Genomic DNA, 25,678 nt, shown 5'->3' with positions numbered 1-25,678 from the left:
CTTCAGGAGGACGCCACAACTTGCGTTTTCACACCGCCGTTCAGAACTTGACATCGGAAATTGCCAACGGAAATTGTCATCCGCGAGAGGTTGCCGTGGTCAGTCAGGAGCACCAGGAAATGAGATGTGGAGGAGGAAGTGCAATTCTAAAATAAGAAAAACAAATCAACACTGCGCGGTGTGTGTGTGTGGTCGTGTAAATGAAATGATCAGCACAAGTTGTTATTACTTCATGTTGGCTCCTCATCATGTGGACAACGAAAGGTGTAAAAAAAAAAAAAAAAAAAAAGCAATTAAAGTAAAAAATGGCTCCGGCGTTGCAACTTTGGCATCCACGAAACGTTTCCATGATGACCCGATGCCGTTTGTGTTTGCACGTTTTGTTGGCGACAAATTTAAACGACTCACGCAGCTGGCTTCACGTGGCCTCCTAATACACACACACACACACACACACACCTGCCAATATATCACAGCCTCCAGGTGTGAAGATTGATGGCATTAAATTGCTTCTATCCAGTATTTTTTTTATCAGGATTTACAGGCCTTGCTGTACGCAGTACTCTCCAGCAACACTCCCGTCCATAAATCATTCCTTTTCACCTTCCCAACACACACGCACGTGGACGTGGGGATATGGCTATAACAAGATGGATGATATGCCGGCCAAGATCCCAGAAAAAAAAAAAAAAAAGCTGCAAGCGTGCACACAAACACGCGTGTACTTTTTGACTGGGTAATGGGAAATGTCAATCCGCGTGCGAGGAGGGCCGGCCCGTGTCGACGTTGTCGCCCTAACGCCCGTTGCTCTCATTATGGCGAAATGTCACCTTATTTCCCCGAACACATGTCGCAGGATTAATTCCGGGGGAGAAAGGCGAGACGGACAGGACAGCTGACGTGCGTCTCCGGGACGTCAGCTTGGATCGGTTTGCGCGAGTCGTCGCACTTTCCGGTGGCCCCGATTTGAGTGAATTCCGAGATTTGTTTGGAATTAGATTTCATGTTCAAAGATGAGCAAAGACACGTTTTGTTTTTTTCAAAAGGCTAACTTGACAGCTTGCATGTTGGCCAGGTCACAGTGGCTTTAGAGTGCCTCGTTGTTGTAGTTCAAAAATGTCGTTTTTTGTCTCGCCCTTTATGCAGGGCTTGTAGTTGTTTGTTGATAGCTCAATGTAAAGATTGTAGAGCAGGGGGTTTTGTTTTGTTTTTTTCCTTAAAAAAAAATGTATAAGAAATTCTGCACTTTATTTTTAGAAAAGAAAATCTATATGCTAGAAAAAATGTTTTTTTCCAAAACATATTTTTTTAAGAAAACACCTTTTTTTCCCTACTTTATACTTGAACTTTTTTGGTGGAGAAAACAAACTTAAAACTCCCTAGAATATGTCAATGTTCCTAGAGGGAAAGGAGACAGATAAAAAACAATGAGGTAAGCCTGCCCCCTAGTGGTCACACTCAGATTGTCCCATGCGTTAAAACAGCGCACATTCTGCATTGGATGTCATTACTTTGTGTTCATCAGCACATTTTTAAAAAGATTATTTTTATTAAACATGTTCGGTACAGATCAACTTTATGTAAAGACTTTAATTATATTCTCTGAACACACACACACACTTTAGTGAAAAGTACAAAAAAGCCGAATAAAAATTCTTATTACTGGAAAGAGATGAACACAAGTTTTGGTTGTTGAGATAAATTCACACACCCTTGGCATCAAAATATATTTTTTTATATATATATGCTAGTGTAAACAAGACTCAACTTTCTTGAAAGTGCAATCTCTTTGAGCAAACAAAGCACGAATATTTGACCAGAAGGACAGAGATGTTAGTTTACAAATAAAACACAAAAATGTGAGAGGATCGCACATTTCATGAATTCAAGTTCAAGTCGTTTGGATGGCACGCTTGAGTCGGAAAAGTCCTTTGGAGAAGATTGGCAGCGTTAGAGGCGAGCCGTGACAACGTTCGGAGGCTGCTGCTTCCCTCCTGGGCAAAAAAAGGTGAGGAGGTTCACTTCTTTTTACACTTGTTCGAATGCTACCGGACTTGTTCTTCTTACCCAAAGAGTCTTGCACAGAGCTGAGTTTCACTTTGTTGACGCTCAGGGTGTCCTTCTGCATTCTGAGGAAACAACACACCGATTCATACGGCTTATTATTTTAAGCATATCAAATTTGGAAGTCGACAAATTATCAGTCGACAAATATTGATTAAAAATAATCTCATTTATGCAATTTAAATTCACCAAGGATCATCTTGCCAAATCATCATGAATAAAATCCGATAATTAAAATGTATTAGAGAACAACGGATGCAATGTCTCCTTCGACCAGCAGAGGGCAGACTATACTTTTTCAGTTATTGATTGTCTGTTTTTGTAACCAATTATTTGTCTTGTTCCATGTCGTGTTGGAAAGGAGCGCACCTGCGCACGGCGCCCAGTCTGAGCAGAGCAGCCAAAGCGTTCTTGTGCAGGTCGGACGACAACGCCTCCAAGTGCGTCAGCCTCCCTGCGTCACGACAACGCACGAGCACGTTACACTTGCGTCACGGCGACGTCTTTTGGATACAAAACAAACCGAGCTCACCTGCCAGCAAATGTTTGATGATAAACTGCCGCACGGCAGGGATGAACGACTTTTGCGTCAGCGCCTCGGCGGCCTCCTCCAAAAAGAAACGACAAACCACCTGCAGTCATTTGGAAAAAAGTTCAAACATTAAAAAGGAGAACAAATAACAGCAACACCGCATGTGAGATAACTTTTCATTTGAATTTTATTAAGAAGCTCCTTGCCGGAGGTCATCGACAGTCACTCACCAAGTATCCTTGCAGGAACGGCTCCAGCACGCTCGTGAGGAAGTCCACCGTCCTCTGGCCTCGTTTTGTCACCGCCACGTCGTGCTGGCCGACCTGCAGCGCTCCCGTTTTCTCCAGCAGGTAACACGCCTCCTCAAAATCCTGCAAAGCACAAAAGTACCAAAAAAATAAATAAAATTCACCTTAAAATCGAAACGCCGTGGTGTTCGCTGGTGCTCACCTGCACGTCGGCTGCGGGACACAAGATGAACTCGTTGGAGAAGACGTCCCTCAGGAATCGGAAGCGCTCGAAAACCTCCTCTGCGATCATCCGCACACGCGGGTCATGCGAATATCATACGAACATACGTAGAGCGTTTGCGCGGTGATTCGGACTCACGTTTCCGCGCGGAAGAGACGGCCGCGGCGAGCAGCGCCGGGCGCAGGAAGACGTGCAGCGCCTGGTTCCTGTAGGAGGCGCAAGAGAGCACCAGCACTGCCCGGTTTAGGAGCTGCTCCTCTAGGGAGGAGGCCGCATCGGCTGTTCCTGGTCGGTTATGACAAAGAGTGAGACGATGTTTAAAAAAAAAAAAAATACAGAAAATGATGTTGTGGTCAAAGGTATTGGGACACGCTCCTTCAGGAGGCAACGAAAATATGGCGTCAGTGTTGACTACACAAAATATATCTCGGTTCAATCAATGCCAACGACGAATAGTCACAAGCCAAACAAACCCGGGTCGAGTGCACCTCTCGTGTCCCAATACTTTGGTCCCAAATCAAACCTTGTTCCAGATGAACCCGCCCCTCAGAGACCCTCACCAGGCCTCCATGCAGGGCCAGGCTGGACGACACCACTTCCGATGGACGCACGTGGTCTGAAGAAGGCGACGGAAACAAAGCAAGTCAGATCAATGACTTTGAGATGGTGACACAACACGGAAAACAGCGATGTGAACAACCCCCCCCAAAAAAAAAAAATACAAAACAAAAATCAAGCATACAAAATGAGGCTTCAAAGACCAGCACAGATTTGGGAAAAATAAAAGCTGCAACAACGAGGTTGTTCTCATTCTCCATTTGAAAGACTTCATATGAATAAACGGGACAAAAAAAGGTTTGTGTGCGAGTGAATGGGTGTCACTGTCGCCATGACGACAAAGCACCACACTGTACCGGGCCAGTGGAGGAAAGCTCCGTACTGCCGGGAAAGGTCCCGCAGCCACACGGCGCGTTCAGTCAGCTCGTCCAGCGTCACGGCCGCTTCCTGCTTCTGCAGCAGCAGCGTCGCCAGGAGGACCCACGGCTTCAGAACCGAGTTCTCCTCCTGCGCCCTCACCAGCCTGTAGGCGGCGCTGTTCACAAAGCGCGCCGTTTCCTCGCTGGGCCGAGCCGGGATGTGTCTTAAAAAAAAAAAAAAATAATTGTTTTAGAATAGTCAAACATTGTTGACGTGGGCGTGAGTTCCTCGTTTGTTACCTGGGTGTCAAATTAAATTGGCAGCGGTCCACGTGGCCGTGGGCTAAACTCCGGACGGACACGGGCTGACCAAAGTAAACATGGATGCTGCCATAGTCCTCACGCAGGATCTTCCTGGCCTTGAAGAGACCCTGGCATAAAAAAAAAAAAAAAAAAACTTTTCAGGAAAATGGATCCAGCAATGCTTACAAAATGCCACAAGGTGGCAGTATTGTCCTGCAAACAACAAAGGGTGAGTCGTTTGACTTATTTTAAAAAAGGTGTTATTTCTGACCCAAACTGCGGCTTTCTTTGCACATGATTTCTCACGAGATGACAATTGCGACTCACCGACGTGGACTCTTTGGGCTTGGGAACGCCAAGAAGCTCCCGCGCGTAGAGCGCCTCCTCCAGGATCCTCTCGTAGCTGATGCTGACCGGCACCAAGCACACGTCGAACACCTCGCCCTTGAGGAAAGGCTCCATCACGATGTTCAACAAACCTTGAGGGAGGACGTTCGGTGAATATGACGACTCGTTCAACAACTCGCTTTCGGCGTCTTACCCAACTTTGGTGTTAAAGATTTTGCTGTTCGACTTCGCGTGCCCTCCAGGAAAAACTCAACGGGAGCGTACCCGTTCTGAAAAATACAAGAGCGTTGTCATTAAAAGTCAAGAAGAATTGTGAAATTTTGAGATTTCAAATGTGATTTTTTTTCTTCCCGTTATTTTTTTAAGAAATTATTTTTGTATTACAATCAGGGTTATAATAGTTTGGGATTTTTTTTTATTACAATTTTATATTGTTTTCTAACTTAATTGTGATTAGTTTTTAGAGCAGATTTGTTAGTTTTTTACTGGTTGATATTTTTTTAAATGCTTCGTTTTAGTTTACTTTTTTTATTAGTTTTAGTATTCGTTTTAATTATATATATATTTTTTTTAAATATATCCGAAATCTGTCAAATGCAATATATATATTTTTTAAAAAGATCCTTTAATTGTTCCTTACCTTGATAATAGTCTTGACATACTCGGAAAAGACGGCCCAGTAGAGTTTGTCGCCACCGAACGATCGTCGGATGAAGAAAGCGCCAGACATTCGCAGCATCTCGCCCACAAATTTCATCCCCATGAAATCTGAGAGGAGACCAAACAGGAGAAGTGTAAGACGTGTACTCTACGAGTCCACAAGTAATCTATTCCAACGTACCCATGCCGGCAGCGATGACGGGCAGGGCGAGGTCGTAGGTGTACAGGATGTAGGACATGAGCAAGAAGTCCATGTAGCTTCGGTGGCTCGGGAGGAGAACCACCGGGTGCTCCTGGATGGCCTGCTGGAGCTAACCACAAAACCGGTTTCTCGTTATGTTAGATTGATTAGCACGACAGAAGTACCTAGACATTTTTTATGGCTGATCCCAATAATTGCCTGAATAAAAAACGATTAATTATGACGTGAGGCTCTCACTCTCTGGATGCCTTCCTCGTTCACGCTGACAGTCCGGAACAAGGTTTTGAACACCTTGCAGAGGGTGAAGGCGAAGAAGCGAACCGTGCTGAGCTGCAGGCGGTGCGCCATCTCGTCCAAGATGGCCGACGCCTCGACCTGGACATCATCCGGCGCTTTGCCCGTCTCCGTGGCAACCTTGGAGAAAATAACACTTCTGATTAAAGATGAGCAAAAAGATATAGATAGCATATTAAGGTTGTTGTCATTTGCTTTTTAAATGTGGATTGCTCAGACCTTTTTGTAATCCAGGCGAGAAATTGGAGTATTTACCTGACGGATAACAAAGTTAACGGGATCCGAGTGCAGCACGGCATTCTTGAGCGTGTCCGGCGTGCACGGCGTCAAGTCTTTGTAGAGGACAGGCGTGTAGCACTTGACGGCGTATCGGAGGTCGCTGGAGTTGCGGCGTTCCTCCAGGATGTCTTCGAAGTCATCTCGTTTTTTCAGCATCGGATCTCGATGCTGAATGAAAGTATGCGAGGAGTTGACGTCAGTCGAACATCAGATTTTTGGACACATTTATTAACTCCCAATACAGAAAATAGACAGCTTCAATCAACACAACCAAGTACTGTCCAAAGACTTGATAAGAAATGAAAAGCAATACATATGTACAAAAACAGATCTTGTAATACATGTACATATTGTAAAATATTATTCATATAGCCGAGTGTTGTCATTTATTTGACTTTTTAACAGAAACTCAAAAGAATGCGTTGACAAATATTTGGAATGTCGATGAAACTCAAACCTAACACTAAAGACAACACTATATTTTTGTTAATGCGACTCGTCGGAGCATTAACACAAAAAGTCTACTTTTGTCCTTGTGTGTCATTTGAAATTATGTTATTATAAGAATATGACTGGTCCAGATCGTCCTGTGAGCAGCTAAATTGAGAAGCAAGTCAAATGTCAAATGTCAAATGCCACACACACACTGAGTGGCGTTAGCTTAGCCTCCACGCTAATCCAAATCGTTCACCTACCGGGGCAACCGCTTTGGATGCCATCCTCCCTTACGCGAGCAGCCACGCAGCATCCAGCGAGGCTTTTCTGGTTGCTTTTACGAGCCGTTTAATTGCTAAAAGCCAAATGCGGGATCAGCTTGCAGAGGAGAAACTTCACATGGGCGTTAGCTTCGACTTCCGGCATTTTGACATGCAACTACGGTAGCCGAGGAGGACCAAAAAGTACGTCACGTCGTAACCACGCGTGGCGTACATTTGTGATTCTCCAATTTAACGCGGGGTCGACTGCTACCTGTGTGTTTTTATTTATAAAGTTTTTGCTAATTAACCTTAAAATGAAGCCTGACGTGACTGAAAATGTTGACGAGGATTGTGCTTTTCTGGAACAGGTTTTGAATAAGTTATATGATTTCGGTAAGTGTAGCTAGCTAGCTAGCTTGTGGATCAATTTGTTAAATCGTCGGACTCAATCGTTTTTTTTCCGATTTATCTCGCTAATGTCACTAACAAAACGTCACAACCGTAAATACACGTCCATATCTAGTTTGAAGTCAAGAAAAACATTTAGAAGAGTTGTTTTCGCCGTTATTTGTAACTGGAATACACGCTATATTATGTACACGATCTCTACATCTCAAAAAATAATTTCTTCCACAGTTAGGCGAAAAATAAAGTGCCCCCCTGTTCCGGTCGAACTTAATTAATTAGTGCCTCTCACAGATAATAATTTTCGATATCTTCCTCATAAGAAATACTTAAAAATACTTGACATGGTGACTCACAAAATGGTGTGAAATTAAACTAAACCTTGTTGTTTTTCCGTGTTCATGTGTGCGCAGGAAGTGGAGCAGTGAAAAGAAAGAAAAAGCAAAAGCAAAAAAGATGTGAGGAAGAAGCCGTTCCAGAAGAGGCCGCTAATGTTTGCGTTTCCGACGAAGACCAAGGTGGGCGACAAGAGTCCTCGGAGGTCAATGTCCACAAGCAAGGTACAAAACGTGCAGCCAGTCCACAAGATTCAATTATGCACACATGTTTTATGAAATACATTTTGCTATCACAGTTGCAGCTGTCAAGCCGGCGAGGGAGGTGGAGGTGGTGAGCTTCCAGGACCCCGCCAAGAGACAAAAGAAGACCAGACACATGCCCGCGCTCGATGAATCCATTGTAAGTTCTACATTAATAATGACACTTTTTACGTTTGTTTTTCGAATGATTTTCTTCTTTTTGTCTCCAGCCTCTCGAGACTTCGGAGAAGCAGCAGCGTGCTCCGCAACAGGGTCTCAGTTTGGAGAAAGTAAGTGAGTTAATGTTTCAAACGTATTTTTTGTTCGGGCGTGTTTTGCATTTATCTTGTGTTCGTGCGCATTAGGCTCGACTGGAGGTGCATCGCTTTGGCATCACGGGCTACAAAAAGGAGCGGCAGCGAGTCTATGAGGAGGAGCGAGCCGTCATGTTGGGCGCATGGGTGAGAAGACTTCAGCGTTAACACTCAACGTGCTTGTGATTGGCACGTACTTAATGTGGACTCCTTCATAGCCTGCCAAGAAAAACTATTTCAACTACAAAGTGCTGCAGCAGCAAATCAAAGAGAAGAAGACGGCGGCGAAAGAGAGACCGCAGCCGGTAAGACCCTCAAGAAGTCCAAAAAAAATTGTTGTTCTTGCTGTGTGGTTGATGGGTTGTTTTGTTTTGTTTTGTAGGAACTGAAGAAAAAGAAGTTCAAGCCAAGGTAGGAATGTTTGCTTTATTTCTTGTTGTCTTAATGGTTTTGTGTGCTTTAATTAAAAAAAATATATAGTAGCTATGTTGTACTTTGTCAGTTTTGAAAGGATCTTTACTCAATTTAAAAGAAGTTGCATCCAATTTTGTTTAGCTTAGGCTGCATTCCCAACTCTTGACCCGTCCATAAGAACGTTATTTTCACTCTTTTTTGCCGTCCGTTCTGGCGGCACCTCTCACTCACCTTTCGCACGTAACGCTTGAAGATGATGATGTCCGTCTCCAGCAGGGACAACAAGAAGACGGCGGCGTCCGGCTCATCGTCGGCGCCGACAGGTCAGGTGGGCCGCTTCAAGGACGGCGTGCTGATCCTCAGCACCAAAGAGATCCAGACCATCGAGTGCAAAATGCGACGCAAATGAGGTGGGGAGTGCACCGCGGACCGCCCGCTCATCTGGAGGGACTCGCGTGTCTCAATTGTTTGCGTTTTTTTTTGCAGGAAAATCTGTTTGAGGGCGGAGGAAAGACGAAGGGGGCGTCGGCATTTTGGCAGCGCCGTTCACCTATAGTCAGGTGAGATCGCATCTGACACGGACGCTCAAAGGGTGAAACGGCGGCATTGGATTCACGTCGAGTGAACCCTCAAAAGTTAATTTACACTTTTGCGTTTGTGGATTTAAACAAAAAAAAACGTCTGGAAATCTCTTGAGGCACTAGTTGCTGTTGCGTAATTAAAATTCTTTTTTTTTTTTTTTTACATTTAGGAATGTCTAAAATGTCACTGAGAACACAAGTTAGTAAATGTTTTATCCGCCACTGAGGTGATCGTGTGAAGTGGAGCCACGTCCCATTTGGACACATTTTATTTGCATGGACAACGAGAAAAAATGTGGACCCGCCTCCTGACTGTAAATGCGGGACGTCCCCGACGGCAATGCTTTATTTCCTCACGGGCCGTTTATTTCGTTTTCTTGTTTGTCATATAAACAACCCAAAAGGAGACATTGTTGGCGTGTCTTTTTCTTCTGCTCATATACAAACCATTTAGTCGTACAAAACATTCACAGCTTGGCAAGAGCGAGGAGTTGAAATGAGGCGATCGAGTTCAAGGGATTAAAAGGAACGGGAAGTAAATGCTAATTGAGCTTTTTTGGGGTGCACACTTGGAAATAGAAACAGCAGCAACTTGGACACCGAACAACCTGAAGGGGGCGGCAAAAAAAAAAGAAGAAATATGTACATACTTGCTCAATAAATCCTTTTGAATATCAGATCATGCAATCCGACCCCTCGCCGCCCCGTTAAAAGTAAATATGTGACGTTGAAGACATTCGCGACTCGACACGCACGGCAGCCGTTCGAACTCGCCGCATGACGGGCTCGGCCTTTTTTTTGTTCGAAACATTTGAAGCCTCTGTGAAGCCCTTTGACCAAGGCGATGGGTCGCAAAAGACGCGCCGGGGACAAAAGTATTGGGACGCGTTGCCAAAGTGAAATGCGAAGAAAACGCAGAGTTGTTTCACTCTTCTGGGAAGACTTTTTGCAACGTTTTTGGTCTGGCTTTGCGGCGGGGAGGTCGACGTGGTTAGACCTGAGAAGACGGCCTGCGCTGGATGTGCTTGTCTTACGAGCATGCTTGCATGGATCCCGAATTTAAAAAAAAATAGTCGACCTTCAAAACATCGTGTTAAGAATTAAGAGCCCGGAATGAAGAAATCATTTATCAAGGGGCACGTCTCAATACTTTTGTCCAAATCATATTTAAAAAAAAGTTTGGCTTATGTGGGTTGCACTTTGCTGACGGAAGTCCTAAAACTAATAATGAAGTTGAGTTAACGCTCAAAATAACAACCACTTGCCATAGCTTGCATTATTAAAATTGCTCGTCTCTCACGGCAACAAATAGAATAAATCAAAGAAAGGATAAACGTGTGTCATCCAAGAAAAATAAGCAACTCATTTGAGGCATTTTTATAGATTTCTATAACGCGTGTATGTTTGTATGTCGGTGAAACGCAATGGCTTTTGATCAATGTACGTTTGCACACGCCTGGCTCCATGGCGGAGTGGCTGTAATTCCTCCTTCAGGCAGTAGAGGGCGACCTCTCACGGCAGCAAACGAGAAGAAATAATGCACCAGGCTATTTACAAGGCAGCTTGAGATACCGAACGGGACTTTGTAAACTTGCTCGATGCTCACCACAAGTTGCCTTATTTTTATTTACACCGCCGCCACCTCGAATGGCATCGGCAGCGGAATTCCGTTTTGCACGCGTTTGCAATTTGACACGCTCTCATCGGAACTCTTGCTGCCGGCTCAGTGTTGTCTTTCATGTCACAGTGATCTTTTGCAGCAGCGTGTCTTCTCTGGAGCCACTTTTCGTTGGAGAGAGCGCGCTATAAAATTAACATGAGGTGACAAAAAAAAAAAAAAAAAAACTCGCATTTGCAACATTGCGTATAAAATATTCACTTTTTGTCTTGAGGCTCTCAAATAAGTGTGCTTCGCTCCCCCGCCGCAGACGCATCACTGATGCCGTTTGAGGGAGAAAAGATTTGAAACCTGGTTTCAAATCGTCCAGGATGACGAGGGCACTCCAAAATGGCCGCTTTTCTTTTTGCACGCATTTTTTTTTACGACCTACGCAACTCCTATTTCATGCTCCAACTCAACTCTAGATTTCTCCAAACGTGCAAAAAACAATTTGCGAGATCTCAGACACCGAGAGCGTCGTCATATGTGCCGAAACCGAAGATAAAAGTTGACATTTGTCGTCACGTGGCACAAAAAAGGAAACGGCAATAAACGGAAATTGCGTCCGTGCGGCTCACAAAGACTTTTTTTTTTTTTTTCGCACTGGAATCGAAAGTGACGGCGCGTGAATATTTTACGGCACTAACAACCTGAGTCCCAACAAAAGCCTTTGAACGTCTTTGCCTGCTCAAGGCACCGTGTTGTTGGATCTTGACGACGCAAAATGACAAAACGACCGTCTGCTTAATTGTGCGTGCGGACTTCCAAACGGCAAACTTGAACTTGAACCTCGAGGCGAGCCGATGAAGCGGACGTGCCATGTGGTTGACATCGTTGGCTCGCTTGTCGGAGGCCCTCGTCTACTGTTTGAGGACTTTGGGCACCTCCAAGCCCGTCACGAGGGTCACCTGGGGGGGGTCAGAGAAGCAAATGAGAAAAAGGTCGCGGTCTCAAATCGGCAGCAGCGTCTCGACGTTCATACTGACGAGACGAGCGCAACCAAAATGGCCGACTGAAAACGGTCGCTGAATATTGTCAACAATTTGGAAGCGCGGCCACCTGGACGTTTCTGTTGAGGCTGACGGCCGGCATGAAGACGCCGTCCAGGTTCTCAAAGGCGGTCGGTCCGTGTTGCTCCTTGTTGATGAAAAACGTCAGCGTGTGCTTGCTCAGATCCAGGAGGACGCCCACCGTGGCGCCCTTCGTGATGCCGCCCTCTGCCCTGCGCGCACACAAAAGAGCCGAGCATGAATTTCCCGTCCGGTGCCGGGCCTCAAATTCGGACGGCTCGGGTACGTGCCTGTTGGTGTGCGAGTTGTTGTGCATGAACCACGAGCGGTTGTTGTCCACATACATGGCCCAGGCCTTGTCGTCCTTGCCCAGCATCATGTCCTTGACCGTGTTGATGCGGGCGATGCCAAACGCGGGGTCCGGGTGGTTGTCGTAGCGATCGACGCACACCTCCCAGTAGTGGACGCCCTAACATCGGAAGGGACTCGTCACTCGCCGCGTCGTCAAGTTAACGGTTCAAATGAACTCCGTCACCTTGGAGAAGGCGGCGGTCCCGAGCACCACGCGGTCGTCGTAGCTGTTGCACGACACCGTCTGATTCTCGTTGGTCAGCACGATGTCCCGGTGGGCCGAGGTGGGGTCAAAGGTGAAGCTAGCCACTGCGGGAAAAAGTCGTCGTTGGGATTTAGCGTGGCTGAATCATGGCCGGCGCGTTACTTTCAAGGGAGCGAAAAGCGAGTCTGGCGCTTGTCAAGAAAATGTTGCGGTTTTTTTGGAGTACCGTCGGATGTCTTGAGCACCACCGTCTTGCTGTAAGGCCCCACGCCGACGCCGTTGTAGGCTTTCACTCGGGTGTTGTACGAGCTGTTGAAGTGGAGGCCATCCACCGTGCACACCGTCTCCTTTCCCACGTACACCTCCTGCGGCAACAAGTTAACACCGTTCGACTCATGATGAGGCCCAAAACGAGTCAAGTGAGCGCGTGCGTGTTGACCAACCCTGTACTGTCCAGCGTTGCCGTCGTCCAACTCGAGAATGTAACCCTCGATGGGCGCCGCTTGGGGCGTGGCCACCCTCCAGGCCAGGGTGGCGCTGTTGTTGCCGCTGCAACACTTCTCCAGCTGCAGGAGGGGAGCCGGCGGCACCGAGGCTCCCGACTCCACTGAGGGAGGGGGGGGGGGGGGGATAATCCGTTAACATCTCAGCGTATTTACGGAGCGATTGTTGGCCAGTGGGGGCAAAAGGACAGATGAAAGGCAAACGGGTTGATTCGGTGTGACGGAATGTGCGTCGACGAGGAGGATCAAGTGGATGGATTGAAGTTGGGTTCATTCGTAGGGCAAACATCGGGAAGCAGTGAAGGATTAACCCATGGCTTTTGAAAATTTATCACGCTCCGTATTCTACGATTACGTAATAATTTTTGTGATATCAGGCCAATATGGGCTTGATTTGAAGGTATCGAGTTGTGGCAAAGGTTGCCGATACCAGCCACCGATACTGCCAAGAAATAAATTTCACAATGACCTGTCGCCGTGGGAATTGACATTTTCAATCTCAAAAGGAGCAATGATATCGGTAATTGGTCTCGGTGACTACTCAAAAGTGTTTCTACCAAAAAGAACAAACCATGCGTGGGGGGGCGTCAGGGACGGGAAAACGAGGGTGGGGGGCAGACAAAATACCTCCTGGACTTTGTGCGTCGGCATCAACTTGAGCAGCTTCTGCAGCGTCAGCTGCCTGCTGCTGCATTTGTTTCAATAAGGGGCCGTCCTTCACGTCTGCAAATGCCACGCCCCCAAAATGTGCAAAAAATAAATAAAAAATCACTTCAATCGTCTTCTGCATCTCATTTTTCTTTCATCCAAAAATGATTCACCGCTAGCGCGAATAAAACAATGGAGCCGTCTTTTCGGGCGCATCGTGGAGCAACCGTTACGTAACGCTTAATTACGCGGCATGAAAGCGAATCGGCAGACGCGGCAGTCGAAGCGCTTTGATGGCGATTCACGGGCTTTGCTGCAATCGCTCACTCGAGTGTCTGAAAGGAGAGCGCAACAACGCTCGCTCGTTCTTAACATTTGCCACCTCCTCCGTTGGCAAAATTGTGGCTCCCTTCGAACGTCGTCTAAAAGCTCAGAAAGTTCGGCCGAGCGATATTCGAAGGCGTGGCGGATTCACTTGCGTGTACCTTTGCCCTGGCAGAAATCCAGCTGCACGATGGTCTGCAGGAGCGCGTCGGTGTTGAGCGTGAGCTGAAACTCGGGGCCCACTTTGGCCTCCAGGTTGCCTTTGACCCACTGGTCCTGAGACGACGCCACGCGCTTGATCAGAGCGTCCGAGATCTGCCAACGATGGGTGCATATTCTTCATCCGCTGCGCAAAATGCTGACTATTTGTCACAGCCTGAGCGTCCGTTTGTTTTTTACCTGGAGGAAGCCACTGGGGTCGTTCTCCTTGAGCACCTCCAGGCAGTACTCCATCATGCCGGTGGTCTGCCGCAGCTTCATGGTGCAGTGGGTGATCTGGTCGCGCGCCACCTGGTGGCCGACATTGAAAGCTCTTAAATGTTGGTGGGAACGAAGCCAGCGTTTTTCTGCTCGGCGGGGAAATGACTTTTTGTGCATAGCGAATGGGAAATCATAATCGGTGTCAGATCACGTTAGCGTCCTTTGAGGCTAATTATTATTGAAGGGTAGCCGCGTTTTAGTCAAGTTGAGACGAATGACATTTTTCATCTTAAAAAGTGCTGTCCGTCTCCGCGCGAGTCTTTCATTTCACGGCCGCCCTCGATGGCGTTGTCCACAAATGAGAAGCCATTTTAATGAGCTGCAGTCACGTGCGCGCTTTAATTTTTCATTTGACGGCGAATGGGATCACGCTTGATTCTGAGCAGCGTGAAAGTGCTTCCAGGCAATCTGCGTGGAACTCAAATGACAAATTTGATGACCAAAAATGTTTTTTCAGAGCTTTGTTGAGAGTAACGTGTCGCTTGGAGTGCGTCGAAATCTGCAATTGGGGCGAATTGTGTGAACATGCGTCAAAAGCAGATTAAGAGACTCCAGCTACAATAAATGACTTGTGCGTGTTGAAGGGTGGGGAGAAAGAGGGGAAAAAAAGACAAAGATAATCCAGTGAGAATGGATTTTCCAGCCTGCAAGGTTGTCGTTACGTAACGCTCGAGCGCAGATGCCAGTTTGGTGGCGACACAGTTCTGTGGAGAGAAGTTTGTGTGAAAAGAATGCTTGGTCTTGCATATATTTAGATTTATATCATTTCTTTTTTTTTTGCTAGTCTGTGCTTGAGCAGCTGCCGTTGTCAGTCAGCAGTCTTCTGATTTAAAAAAAAAAAATCCTCTAGGTGGCGACGTCGCATCACTTTGGATTTGAGATCAGCACAGCTTTTGAGTCGATGATGACGATAAAGATGGGGGGCGATTCTTAATTAGGAGGGTGAGAAATGCCAACACGGAAGTCGGACAATTTTAGGCATCTCACGATTATGAGGATTGACGAAAACTAACAAATAACTTAAATTAATATTGGGAGAAAATAGGAAAGCTAAATCAAAAGTAACTAACTCTTTGTTTACGGCAGGAAAGTTATCGATTTTGATCACCAAAAGAAAAAAACCATGCGCTTACCTTCAGCTTGTATTCCTTCTCCTTGGTCACTTTGGTGAGGAGTTTGGCTTTCTGTCGGGTCAGAGCCTCGATCAGAGAGTCGCACTGAGCCACCAGGCAAGCCTCGAACTCCACGCCGTTCTCCTGTGACACGCACAAGAAATGGCCAAAAAAAAAAAAGTACATTCATGGGATACGCTAAATATTGGCATCAGTGTGCCTAAAGTGGCCACGCCGGCAGACTAGCCCGACGTGAACATTCCTTTTTTGGGGTGTATTTAGAAACAAATCTCGGAATTCTCTCCCGGCTTTTCAAAAATAAATGTGGGGAAATCTAAAGATAAGACCAAACCAAATGAATCTCTCTTATTATTTACATTTCTTTCTGAGTGCTATTATTGCGCAACCCTTTTTAATCCTCCTTCCTCCGGTCATAATGCAGGTGTTTGTCAGCGTACAAAAAGCGGATTAAACGTGTACAAAGTACTTCGTTTGGCAGTGAAGCTCCCAATCCCGAAATGGGAATAATTAACCTTGAGATGACTCGTTTTAATCCGAGTGTTACGTGAAACAAAAGCGCTTTTGATGCCTCGTTGACTTCACGCTCGCCTCGGCGCTCCTCGGGCGACAACGGCAAGGTCAGCATGCTCGCTATGGTTACATAAAAAAAAAAATAAATAAAATGACATGATGACCTGGATCTGCTGCAGCATGTTCTTGAGTTGGACCAGGAATTCTTTTGCATCTTTGGCTTTGTCCGAGACGCCGTTGAGGGCTTGCGAGAGTTGACACTGCACAGACCAAAATAAATAAATAAATACATCAAATAAAACTCTTAATGTGTGATGTAATTTAAAACCTTAAACACGTCGTGTGAAAAATCAAATGAAAATGCCAAACTAGACGCGAGTGGTCTGAAGTCCGACGCACAGGCCAGGAAAATAATGGACTTGCTTTAGTGACACCACATCAACCCCAGCGCTTCCTTTCAACTCATTTTAAAGCACGGGTGCCAAACTCAAGGCCCGGGGGCCAGATCTGGCCCATCACCTCATTTCATGAGTCCCGCAAGGTGCGTCAACTTCCTGTTTCGAGCAAATTTTCTTCACGTTTAACAACACGGAGAGATGACATATTGCCGTTTATGTGTTACTAATCCTCCCCTTTTAAATTAAATTGAAAAATGTGTTTGAACAAACAATTACACACCAAAATGAGTTTGACACCTCCTGTTTTAAAGAAGGCGAAGGAACGGATGGAGAGGTGGACAGACATGGAGCATCGTTTGTTTCGGGGGTGGGGGAGGGTGCTCGAGCCTCTCGTTGACAAAAGACAAGACAAAGGAAACACACACACACACACTTGCGTGGACATTGGTGATAAATCAAGTCCACTGTGGCGCCACCCACTTGCTCCACCTGCTCCGTCTTCCTCAACACACACACACACACACACACACGCAGTCGGATGAGTAAAAGTAGTTGGTTGCTCACAAAATTTTCTTGATTATCTCGTGTCGTTGTCGGGACACGCACGGGATACGCTGAACTCGTCAATTTAACAAAGATTATAATTTGCCAACTGAAAAAAAAAAAAAAAGCATTTTGCGGGCCCGCCTCTTCGGTATTCGCTGCACAAAAACGGGCACGAGCAGCTAATAGATTTTTCACAATCCGTTCACATTAAATGCCTCCTCGGCGAGGTCGTCAAGTCATCGCAGATATGATTGGAACGTGGCCTTCCTCACGTGCACACTTAATGGACTGCGTCCGTAATCACCCCCCTCGCCCCCCCCCTCCCACACACACACACACACACACACACTTAATCGGGTGGTCTCCCTCCCCCCGTGCGCGGCGCGATGACTTGATGAGTCACAAATCAAGCGTACCCTTCAGCAGCGCTCGTTGCCGTGGAGACCATCTGGCCCACCAAGCTGTCGCGCCCGCGCCGAGGCCGCGCTAACGAGGGGATGACGGACGATGAGGGGCTTTCCTGCATCATCGTCGTCATCATGTGGGGGATTCTTTCATTTATTCTTCTCGCCCTCCTTTTTTTCTTGACCTTTCACTTACGTCCGTCTTCTCACGTAGACCGAAGACGTCGTCGCGCATCTGCAATGTTTGGCGCCGCGTGGAACTTGTGGCACGGCGAGGCGCAGGTTACGCATAAATGGCTGAGCACGTCCTTCCCAAATGCTTGACCTTCGGGGGGTTGCCAGGAGGGGCGCCATTTGCGACCCTTGCCCGCGCCACTTTTATGGCTCCTCATTTGCATATTTATGCGTCGATGATGCGTTCTGTCTGGCGAGCGGAATTTTACGGCTGCGATTGCAAAGTCCCATGCTCGATTTGTAGAGACAAAGCCCGGCCTCAAAAAACGCGGGAAAAAAAGCAATTCATCGACACCGCTCCCTAAAAAAATGAACAAAGTAAACAAAGCACGTCCAGCAAAGACTCTCCAGAACAACCCAGGCTAAACTTAACATAAAATGTTTGTCTCGTTGCATGCGTTGTCGTCTCAAGATTCTGGATTTTTTTTTTTTTAGAGCATAATGAATGCTTGCGTCGGATACATTTTGAGGATGGATTGTTGTGGTGTTGATCGTCTCTTCAACTGCTTTTTTTTTTTTTTTTTACTGCATCACAATTTTACTCTTGAGATGTAAAGATTGCCGAAGTCCAATGTTCCAGATTGTGGACGCTGTTCTCGTAAATGACAATTTCGACTCGATGGGGCTTTTTTGCCTCCTCGGTGGCAGCTGCGCTACGGCATTAGCGCCGAAGGTCAAAAACAATCTGCTCTCTCTCTCTCTCTCTCGCTCGCTCGCTCATCTGCCCTCGACTCTCAATCCTTTGCTGCTTTTTCTCCTTTTCCAAATGCGCACGTGAGTCAAAACGCAAAATTCCGCATCACCGTGCGAGTCCCTCAATAGAACTCCGAAGTACGTTTAAGGCAGCTCGGAATTTGCGGTGGCGCGTAACCATGGAAACGCCCGCGGCTCATTGTTCCATCCTTCTACGAGGTCTGTTGTAGAATTGCCCAAAATAAATCATCACACACGCTCGGCTATATTTGGTGGGCTGCAGTTTACGCGCACACGCACACGCATTTCCTGCGTAGGCCGTTAGCAAGAAGAAAGGAAGTGCAGCAAAGTGCGCATTAACCTACATTGAGCGCTCGAGTCCAGCAGAAGCGCCAAGACTTACTCTTGTGTAACGGTCATTGTGAAAAGATGGTTTGGACCGAAATCTTTCGGTTCCCCCTCCACCCCCACCTCGTCAACTACGAGGCGCTCTAAAGCTGCCACGCCAGTAAGAAGGTGCTCAAGTTGTTCCGTCGTGGCGTCGTGTGCGCGTGAGATGCTTGAGGTGAAAGGCGAGTAAGGCTGACCTGTTTTGCTTTTTGCCTTCTGGAACTTTATCGGGCTCACTTGTGCTTTTGTTACCACGGTAACAGCATCTCGGAACACAACCGCAGGCGCCGGATTAACTACGAAATTCACGACTGGCGGGGGTTTATTTAGCGCGGTCAGATGTTTTGAACGTGAATTTGGCTTCGTTTGAAATATGTTGGGGGGGGGATTTGGAAATTTAGGATTTGGTGTTTGTTTGAGCGAAATATCTTTGTTGGGACCGCAAATGTAGTGAAACGAGCGAGGCGTTCGCTCATCGCGCTCGCTCGACGTGAACGGACGACGTATTAACTGAGCATATCTTATTCATATGCTGCTCATTACTTGTCGACGCCCCCTCACCTCGCTCTCGCCCTGATGGGATTTTCACGGTCCATTTATGGCTGGGGGAGGGGACAGCGAGATGAGGGGGAGACAAAAAGACACCATTAGGGAAGGGAAGAGAAAAATGATGAATGGATGACATAAAAAAAAAATCTATTCCAACGTTTTACATCACGCTCTCAATGCTGCGCTTTATTTGAGCCGCTCTCTTTTTTTTTTTGAACATTTCCCTGTAAAAGGAATCCGAATATGTTGTAAATTTGATACACCGCAATCTCTGCTGTTTCTCTGCCTGGTGTGCGCACACTCGTGGCCGACAATGAGGCGCTCGAATGCGTCCACTCCGGTGGACAATATTTTGAAACCAAACTCATATTTAACTGTACCGGGTCTTTCACCTTGAAATGTGGGAATTAGCCGGTGCAGAGAGTCTGGTCACCTTGGTAACGGACCCCGTGAACGTAAACCGGTCGCCAGCAAGCAAACGTTTGGCTGGTTCCCCTTCTGCAATACACCAGATTGGCTCGTTTTCGGGCTGTTCATCTGAATCGGGTGTGTTGGAGGAGGGTAACATCTCAAACATGTCGGAGAAGAGGCCCTCGAGGACCGCGGTTGCTCTCCTCTGTTTACGTCTCAACTTTATGGGACGGAAAGTGAGGGCAGTGGAAGCTGCAAAACACGACAGTCCTCGTCTTACGACGGTGACGACGACGTACCTTGTGCTGCTTCCACATGAGCGCGACGGGCTTGACGTCGTGCTTGGCGTGCCGGCCCTCCTCCGCGCACTTGGCGCACACGGGCGCCCTGCAGCTGCAGCAGTACATGACGAAGTTCTCCGCTTCGTGCTCGGCGCACGTCGCCGGCTTCCGCGCGGTGGCAGGCGGCTGTCCGGCGGCCGCCTGGCCGGGCCGCTGCTGGGGCGGCGGAACCAGGCGGTGCTTGGCGAGCGGGCCCCGGGACGGGTGGCACCGCTGCTGGCAGGCGTTGCAGTAAAACACGTCGCATTGTTCGCACATGACCGCCGCGTCCTCCGGGTTGCGGTCACACAGCTGACACTTGGCCGCTCCCGAAGCGCAGGCGGCCGAAGCGGCGCGGCTGTGCCGGTACCGCGCCACGATGGCCTCCAGGAGCCGGTTGCGAGGCAAGCCGCGCAGCCCTCGCTCGTCCAGCGAGACGCTGCGGTGGCACAGCGGGCAGGTGAGCGAGCACAGCCGCTGCTGGTGGTGGTGGGGGTGCTGCGGGGCGGGGAACACACGCACGCCGTTGGGCGACTTGAGCTGGCACGGCGTGTACGAGCCGTAGCCGCTGTCCGTCTCGCTGTACAGGCTCATCTTGTCCACGTCCAGGTAGTCGTAGTCCGAGCTGGCCGCCGACGCGCGGCCCTGCTGCACGGCGGCGGCCGCGGGCTCCCCGTCCGGCGTGTGCACGCTGATGCTGCGCGCACACGCCAGGCAAACGTTGTGGGAGCAGGGCAGCAGAACCGGCTCCTTGAACAGGGAGCCGCACACCGGACATTTCAGCTCTTCCTCCATCGCGCCCGGTCCAAACGCTTCCAGCACCGAACGTCCGCGGACAGTTCCCTGGCAGGCGGGTGGTGCGCGTGCGCATGCGCATGCGCCGAGCGAGGGCAGGGTCTTGCTTCGGCAGACGTTGATGGATGGCTGCGAGAAATGACAACTTGGAAGGAACGCGCACAACATAAATGGAGATAAAGTCATCCCGGTTTGTGTTGTCTGACTGCGTCTCATAACTGCAATCTGAAATTCCATCATGGAATTGGAGTACAAAGTCGACATTGCAGTTTTAAACTGGTCCTACCAAATTGCTGCATCAGAAAATCCTCAATTCATCACCTTTCCTCGCTGTTCTGCATCAATAACAGACACGGAAAGACTTGTGAGGGAGTACCAAAATATTTTACATGGTGATGCTGCCTTTCATACAATGCTGATGTGAAATCTAGCTGGCAAAATCCTGCAGATTTTACTCAGCGATCCCAAAATCTGGCTGGAAATTCCTTCTTTTATCACCTCCCAGAAATGAGGGGAAGGGGAAGTAAAACAGACCAAACTCAAATTCTTGGATGTTGTGACTTCATCCTACCAATTGTCTGCTTTCAGTTCCTGCATTTTTTTTAATCAACTCCATGTCGGATGAAAATGGGGAAGCGGCAGCATAACAGCCCAAAGTTGCATCAAATCCCATAACGTCATTGAATTGATTGCCGCGTGAAAGCACGACTTGACCTTGTTGCGTGTGACGTGCAACCGAGGAGAAACTCTTGCGTTCCGACGCTCATGCTGCCTTTTTGTGTTAGGGAGGCAAAGATGAGGCATGTGAAAGCAAGACGAGTCATCCCCTTGCGGACGTACCTGAATGAATTCCTCCACTCGGGCGCAGAATTCCCTCAGCGTGGGCGATCGTGTGTGGCGAGTGGGAGACTAAAAATAGCCGAGCGCGGAGGAGAGTTGATGCACTCGTGCATTCGTTCTCGGAGGGGAAAGGTCATTTTGGCTTTTTGTGCGTTGCCGCTGCCATGAAAGTGGGCCAGAGATGGCGGCAAAGATAACTATGGAACATATCATCATCATCATCATCATAAAAATCAAATCATCCATTGCAGATGTTTGGAGCAAAATAAGGCTATGGTGCATTCAACATCAAAAGTAACAATTATTACTAAAAATGATTTGAATTATTCTCGTGTGCGGGTGTTAAAAACGTGTCCAGCCGTCAACATTTAAATGTGCATTTATACATTTTCACTAGAATATTGTATCTGGGAAAGTGTCCATCAAAATGTGTGCTTTATTATCGATAGAAAGACAAAATTTTGCTTCTGTAAAAATCATTTAGAATATGGAACGATTTCAATTTGGAGTACGGCGTGTAGAGACAACTGCGTCTAATTGATGCTTCCCAAACCCCAAAAAGTTTTAGAATTGCCTATGGATGTCACAAGATGGCAGCAAAGGACCTTTTTCTTTATAGTAGTGGTGAAACTCTTCTTCTGTAAGATTGTATTACGCTGCCCCCTCATGGCCAAATGACATACACCGAAAAATAGCCTCACGAGACGTAGGTTTGCTGTATTTATGGCAATTTTTCCGGAACTTTTGCAGCCCTTCAGTCTTTGTTCCCGTCCGATGGGCGACGAGGTTACGTCAGACGAGGGACGTGGTGCTCTCGGGGTTGATCCTGACGGGCCGCGTGCTCTTGCGGAGGTCCCGCAGCTGCTTGGCGGGCTTGCCCACGGCCTCCTCGAAGCGGCGCTCCACCTCGGGCAGCACGCAGTCGTGCAGGAAGGCGGCGTTGAGCACCACGAAGGCTTTCTTGTCGGCGTCCTGCTCGCAGCGCAGGCTGAAGTCCACGTGCTGCACGGCCACCAGCACGATCTCGCGCAGGCTCTCCAGCAGCACCGTGTGTAGCTCGGGGAAGTAGAGCTTCAGGGACTCCTCCAGGAAGCTGAGCAGCTGCTTGGTGAAGGCCACCAGCGTGTAGCTCAGGTTCACCCAGCAGTCGGCGCCCGTGTACGCGTCGAACGTGGACATGCCGCTGGCGCGCATCTCCTCCTGTAAGCCCAAAAAAAAAAAATTAGAGAAGGGAATCAAAAACCAATCCCCTATTTGAAAACACTGTCATTAATTATTTGGACGTTTGGGCTAGCTCGTTACGACACTAACGAAAACGGTCGCTGTTCTATGACGTCATCTTTGCATCCAGGCATGACCGATGGAGCCACGCTTGATCCAACTCTCGCTGATCACCTTGAGCTTGGCGAGAGCCTCCGGCGTCATGAGGTTCATGCGCCTCCACATCTCCTCCGAGTTGCGATGCTTGCTGGCCTCCACGATGACGTCCTTGTAGCTGAGCAGGGCCGCCTTCACGTCCTTCACCAGCAGAGACTCCAGCGTGAAGGTCAGGTCCAGGCCGATGTCGGTCAGCTGGAGGCAGTGCTCCTTGGCTACCTTCACGCACTCGGACGCCGTCGACAGGCTCTCCTTGCTGTCGAACACCTTCGCGCCCCGCCGCGTCGATTCATTTAAAAAAAAAAGACTAAATTGAGACTGTTCTTGACGGGCCGCATTATAGAACGTAAGGGGCCGCACATGGCCCGCACTCCACATTTTGCCCACCCCCGACCTACCTGTTTGCTGAAGGCGTCCACAAACATCCTCATGGCCGAGCGGGACCAGACCACGAAGGCCGAGTAGCAGCCCGTGTTGCCGGCGAAGTCCATCTGGAACTCTTTGGCCGTCTCCAGCAGGCCGGTGAAGAAAATGTTGCAGAGCTTGTGGATGTAGAGCAACGTGGCGCCTTCGATGCGCAGCTGCCGGATGGCCGTGTGCACGGCCGCCGCGCGGTTCTTCAGGAACAGCTCGCACGCCTTGGTCGACTGGCCTGGGAACAAATTGTATTCCACAAACTCCATTTCTATGTCGACCTTCTTGCGATTCAATTTTGAGATTTGGATGAGTTTGCTCGCTGTGGTGCTACTTTTTGCACTTTGCCAGACAGCTACTGACGTAATAGCGTAACAATGACCTAGCCTGATGAGCTGCGACACGGCCCTCCTGGTGGCCTGAGGTCCGCCACGAAGCGAGCGATGCGGCGACAGCTCGAAGACGAGGACGTCGGTCAGCCGCCTCACTCGCTCGTCCACTTTGGCCCGCAGCTCCTTGACCTTGGGCGTGAGCGGCTGCTCCTTCAGGTACTCGTTGAGCTTGTCCAGCAGGTCCACGGCGCCCTCAAAGTCCCTCTGGGCGATGCACACGTCCAAGTCCTCTGGCAGCTCCTGGATCCACTCCAGACCGAGGTCCACGCTTTCCTCCACCTCGGGTAGAAAAGCGGTGAAAGAGTTTAGGTAAGCTCAAATTTTGCACCACTTGTAAACAAACCGTTAACATGTCGTTTGATGTTACGGAGCGATTACGGCTTGAATGGTGATTTTCTTTTGGCCCGCGGAAAGTTTCCAACGTTAAAAATGAACGAGATTTTGCAACCCTACCTCAGCCTGCTCGTCGTCATCGTCCTGGTCAAAAGGATTGGTGGAAACCTCGACCCGAACGGGGGACGTCGGCATCTTCTTCTCCTGCTCCTTCTTGCCACGCTCCTTGTTGGCTTTGTTCTTCTTGGTCTCGTCCAGAATCTCCAGCCACTCCTTCTTGATCTTGCTGTTCTCTGCCTGGAAGATGCGGCTGTCGGGGAACATTAGGATCTTGAACATGTCCTTCATGGGCGGGTTGTCCTTGACGTTGACCACGGCGAAGCTCTCCAGCTCGTACAAGGCGTTGTATTTGTACTTGACGGCTCCGCGCCGGTTGGCCAGCCAGGTGGCGATCAGCAGGCAGTCGTTCATGAGGAAGGCGTGCACCTTCTGGACGGGGGACATGTTGTCCACATCAAACTCCACCAGGTCACCGTTGTACACCAGGTGCCTCCCGGGGGTGTCCATAATCGTCTTGCCGCCTTCCACCCTCTCCAGTAGGGAGGTGAGGCTCCTCTGTTTCACTTCCTCACTCTCCTTGGGGAAGGCGGCCTGCATCTCCTTGGAGGTCTCATCCTTGTCGGTGGATAGCAGGGCCTGCAGATATTAGCACGAGAAAATAACTATATTACATGTTGTTTTCATGCTCTCTTACAGAGATGCAATATGTATCTACTCTAGCCACTTAATCATTTCTGTGGGTTTCCGGTGACAATACTCACCTGCGTGATGCTCTCCATGATGCTCTTCTGCTCGGTCAGGATGTGGCTCAGCTGGTACATCTCACTCTCCAGGTACGAGATCTCTTTGGCCGTCTCGATGAACTGCCGGTAGTTCTTGTAGACGTTCTTCTTCAGGTTCTGGGCCGTCTCGTCGGCCAGGTTTTGGATCTTCTGCCGGTGCTCCTGCAGGTCTCGATCGCCATCGGACTGCTGGGACAGCTGCTTCACGTAATTCTGTGCGTCGAAATTGGGCGATTCCAGCAGCCTGCGGAGTCTGTTTCCCGGTTCGGACATCTTGAATTGGGAATTATTCACCTTTGATCAAAGTATAAATAAAAAAACGCTAAGGCAAACAAACAAAAGTCCGTTCGCGGTTCCAATGGAACATCGCAGCTAGCAACCCGAACAGGAAGCGAAGCAGTGACACCCTCTTACGTCACGTGATTTTTTTTTTTTTTTTTTTCGGGCCAACAATGAAGCCTGAATATGTACTTTTAAAACATTCTGAAACAAATGTAACTTAATAGATGTTTCTTTGGTTGTGTTACTTGGTTATTAATAACGACTTTGTTAGTGTTTCGTGTTACTTGGGAGCAACAAATAAACTCCGCGAGCGCTTGCAACTGTTCCTCTGACTTCCGGATACGGAAGCTCATTTCTATAAAGTTTGTTGGTCAAAAGCGGAAGTGAAGTTGGGACTGTCAATATAAGACTGCAGTGGGTCGTAATATGGTCACATTTACGAAGAAACTATTCAACGACAGTGTTCAATTCAATTTATGGATTTCTGTTTTGATTGTAAAATTTGAATGCGGCGCGGTTTTGAATCACTATTAACGCCATCATTATTGGGTAAATACGTTTTATTTTTAAATGC

General features: G+C 48.2%; 4 protein-coding genes across 11 annotated transcripts; 1 reads left to right on the top strand and 3 right to left on the bottom strand.

The window, feature by feature from the left end:
• Positions 1-1,570: 1,570 nt before the first annotated feature.
• Positions 1,571-7,616, bottom strand: gnpat (glyceronephosphate O-acyltransferase). Of its 3 annotated transcripts, none has more exons than XM_088286398.1 (17): positions 7,530-7,616; positions 6,047-6,238; positions 5,735-5,911; positions 5,477-5,606; positions 5,276-5,403; positions 4,829-4,904; positions 4,615-4,766; positions 4,285-4,415; positions 3,982-4,208; positions 3,591-3,683; positions 3,206-3,352; positions 3,047-3,126; positions 2,827-2,967; positions 2,597-2,696; positions 2,434-2,518; positions 2,068-2,129; positions 1,571-1,994 (listed from the first exon to the last, which is right to left on the bottom strand). In XM_088286398.1, exons 2-17 carry the CDS (start codon positions 6,224-6,226, stop codon positions 1,951-1,953), a joined length of 1,953 nt encoding a protein of 650 aa, XP_088142524.1. In that variant the 5' UTR covers positions 6,227-6,238; positions 7,530-7,616; the 3' UTR covers positions 1,571-1,950. The 3 variants fall into 3 exon arrangements, with proteins under 3 accessions (XP_088142524.1, XP_088142525.1, XP_088142523.1); XM_088286399.1 differs by having other exon boundaries at positions 7,555-7,604; XM_088286397.1 differs by lacking the exon at positions 7,530-7,616 and adding an exon at positions 6,766-7,506.
• fsaf1 (40S small subunit processome assembly factor 1) lies at positions 6,915-25,653 on the top strand. 5 transcript variants are annotated; one of them, XR_015840171.1, is made up of 10 exons: positions 6,915-7,161; positions 7,587-7,733; positions 7,808-7,911; positions 7,982-8,041; positions 8,117-8,212; positions 8,284-8,370; positions 8,448-8,476; positions 8,753-8,889; positions 8,966-9,039; positions 22,816-25,653. XR_015840171.1 is itself a non-coding variant. In XM_088286402.1 (9 exons), the coding sequence occupies exons 1-8, from the start codon at positions 7,083-7,085 to the stop codon at positions 8,886-8,888; spliced, it is 735 nt and encodes a 244-aa protein (XP_088142528.1). In that variant the 5' UTR covers positions 6,916-7,082; the 3' UTR covers position 8,889; positions 8,966-9,468. The 5 variants fall into 5 exon arrangements, 2 of the variants coding, with proteins under 2 accessions (XP_088142528.1, XP_088142527.1); XR_015840172.1 differs by lacking the exon at positions 22,816-25,653 and adding an exon at positions 22,215-22,545; XR_015840170.1 differs by lacking the exon at positions 22,816-25,653 and adding an exon at positions 9,231-9,468.
• Positions 10,239-20,703, bottom strand: trim67 (tripartite motif containing 67). Of its 2 annotated transcripts, XM_088286395.1 has the most exons (12): positions 19,809-20,701; positions 16,049-16,144; positions 15,375-15,497; positions 14,161-14,271; positions 13,923-14,076; positions 13,417-13,512; positions 12,730-12,893; positions 12,513-12,651; positions 12,266-12,390; positions 12,021-12,199; positions 11,780-11,942; positions 10,239-11,628 (listed from the first exon to the last, which is right to left on the bottom strand). In XM_088286395.1, the coding sequence occupies exons 1-12, from the start codon at positions 20,622-20,624 to the stop codon at positions 11,581-11,583; spliced, it is 2,214 nt and encodes a 737-aa protein (XP_088142521.1). In that variant the 5' UTR covers positions 20,625-20,701; the 3' UTR covers positions 10,239-11,580. The 2 variants fall into 2 exon arrangements, with proteins under 2 accessions (XP_088142521.1, XP_088142520.1); XM_088286394.1 differs by lacking the exon at positions 13,417-13,512 and having other exon boundaries at positions 19,809-20,703.
• exoc8 (exocyst complex component 8) lies at positions 21,881-25,259 on the bottom strand. The gene is made up of 6 exons (XM_088286396.1): positions 24,802-25,259; positions 24,101-24,676; positions 23,638-23,926; positions 23,240-23,493; positions 22,860-23,108; positions 21,881-22,664 (listed from the first exon to the last, which is right to left on the bottom strand). The coding sequence occupies exons 1-6, from the start codon at positions 25,093-25,095 to the stop codon at positions 22,257-22,259; spliced, it is 2,070 nt and encodes a 689-aa protein (XP_088142522.1). The 5' UTR covers positions 25,096-25,259; the 3' UTR covers positions 21,881-22,256.
• Positions 25,654-25,678: the final 25 nt, after the last annotated feature.

This window comes from Idiotropiscis lumnitzeri, chromosome 21, assembly GCF_059441095.1.
Source record: "Idiotropiscis lumnitzeri isolate Australia: NSW breed Sydney's pygmy pipehorse chromosome 21, RoL_Ilum_1.0, whole genome shotgun sequence".
NCBI lineage: Eukaryota > Metazoa > Chordata > Actinopteri > Syngnathiformes > Syngnathidae > Idiotropiscis > Idiotropiscis lumnitzeri.
The sequence above is the reverse complement of the archived record's forward strand: the minus strand, read 5'-3'. Positions and strand labels throughout refer to the sequence as shown.

Coding starts and splice junctions, on each gene's coding strand:
- trim67 (XM_088286395.1), bottom strand. CDS start 20,624: ATGGAGGAAGAGCTGAAATGTCCGGTGTGCGGCTCCCTGTTCAAGGAG. Junction 16,145..19,808: donor TCATGTGGAAGCAGCACAAG/GTACGTCGTCGT, acceptor TGGTCTGTGCAG/TGTCAACTCTCGCAAGCCCT. Junction 12,652..12,729: donor GCAACGCTGGACAGTACAGG/GTTGGTCAACAC, acceptor TTGTTGCCGCAG/GAGGTGTACGTGGGAAAGGA.
- fsaf1 (XM_088286401.1), top strand. CDS start 7,083: ATGAAGCCTGACGTGACTGAAAATGTTGACGAGGATTGTGCTTTTCTG. Junction 8,213..8,283: donor CCGTCATGTTGGGCGCATGG/GTGAGAAGACTT, acceptor ACTCCTTCATAG/CCTGCCAAGAAAAACTATTT. Junction 8,477..8,752: donor AAAAAGAAGTTCAAGCCAAG/GTAGGAATGTTT, acceptor GTCCGTCTCCAG/CAGGGACAACAAGAAGACGG.
- gnpat (XM_088286397.1), bottom strand. CDS start 6,789: ATGGCATCCAAAGCGGTTGCCCCG. Junction 6,239..6,765: donor CATCCAAAGCGGTTGCCCCG/GTAGGTGAACGA, acceptor ACTTTCATTCAG/CATCGAGATCCGATGCTGAA. Junction 2,697..2,826: donor CGTTCCTGCAAGGATACTTG/GTGAGTGACTGT, acceptor AAATGACTGCAG/GTGGTTTGTCGTTTCTTTTT.
- exoc8 (XM_088286396.1), bottom strand. CDS start 25,095: ATGTCCGAACCGGGAAACAGACTCCGCAGGCTGCTGGAATCGCCCAAT. Junction 24,677..24,801: donor TCATGGAGAGCATCACGCAG/GTGAGTATTGTC, acceptor TAATATCTGCAG/GCCCTGCTATCCACCGACAA. Junction 23,494..23,637: donor GTCGCAGCTCATCAGGCTAG/GTCATTGTTACG, acceptor ATTTGTTCCCAG/GCCAGTCGACCAAGGCGTGC.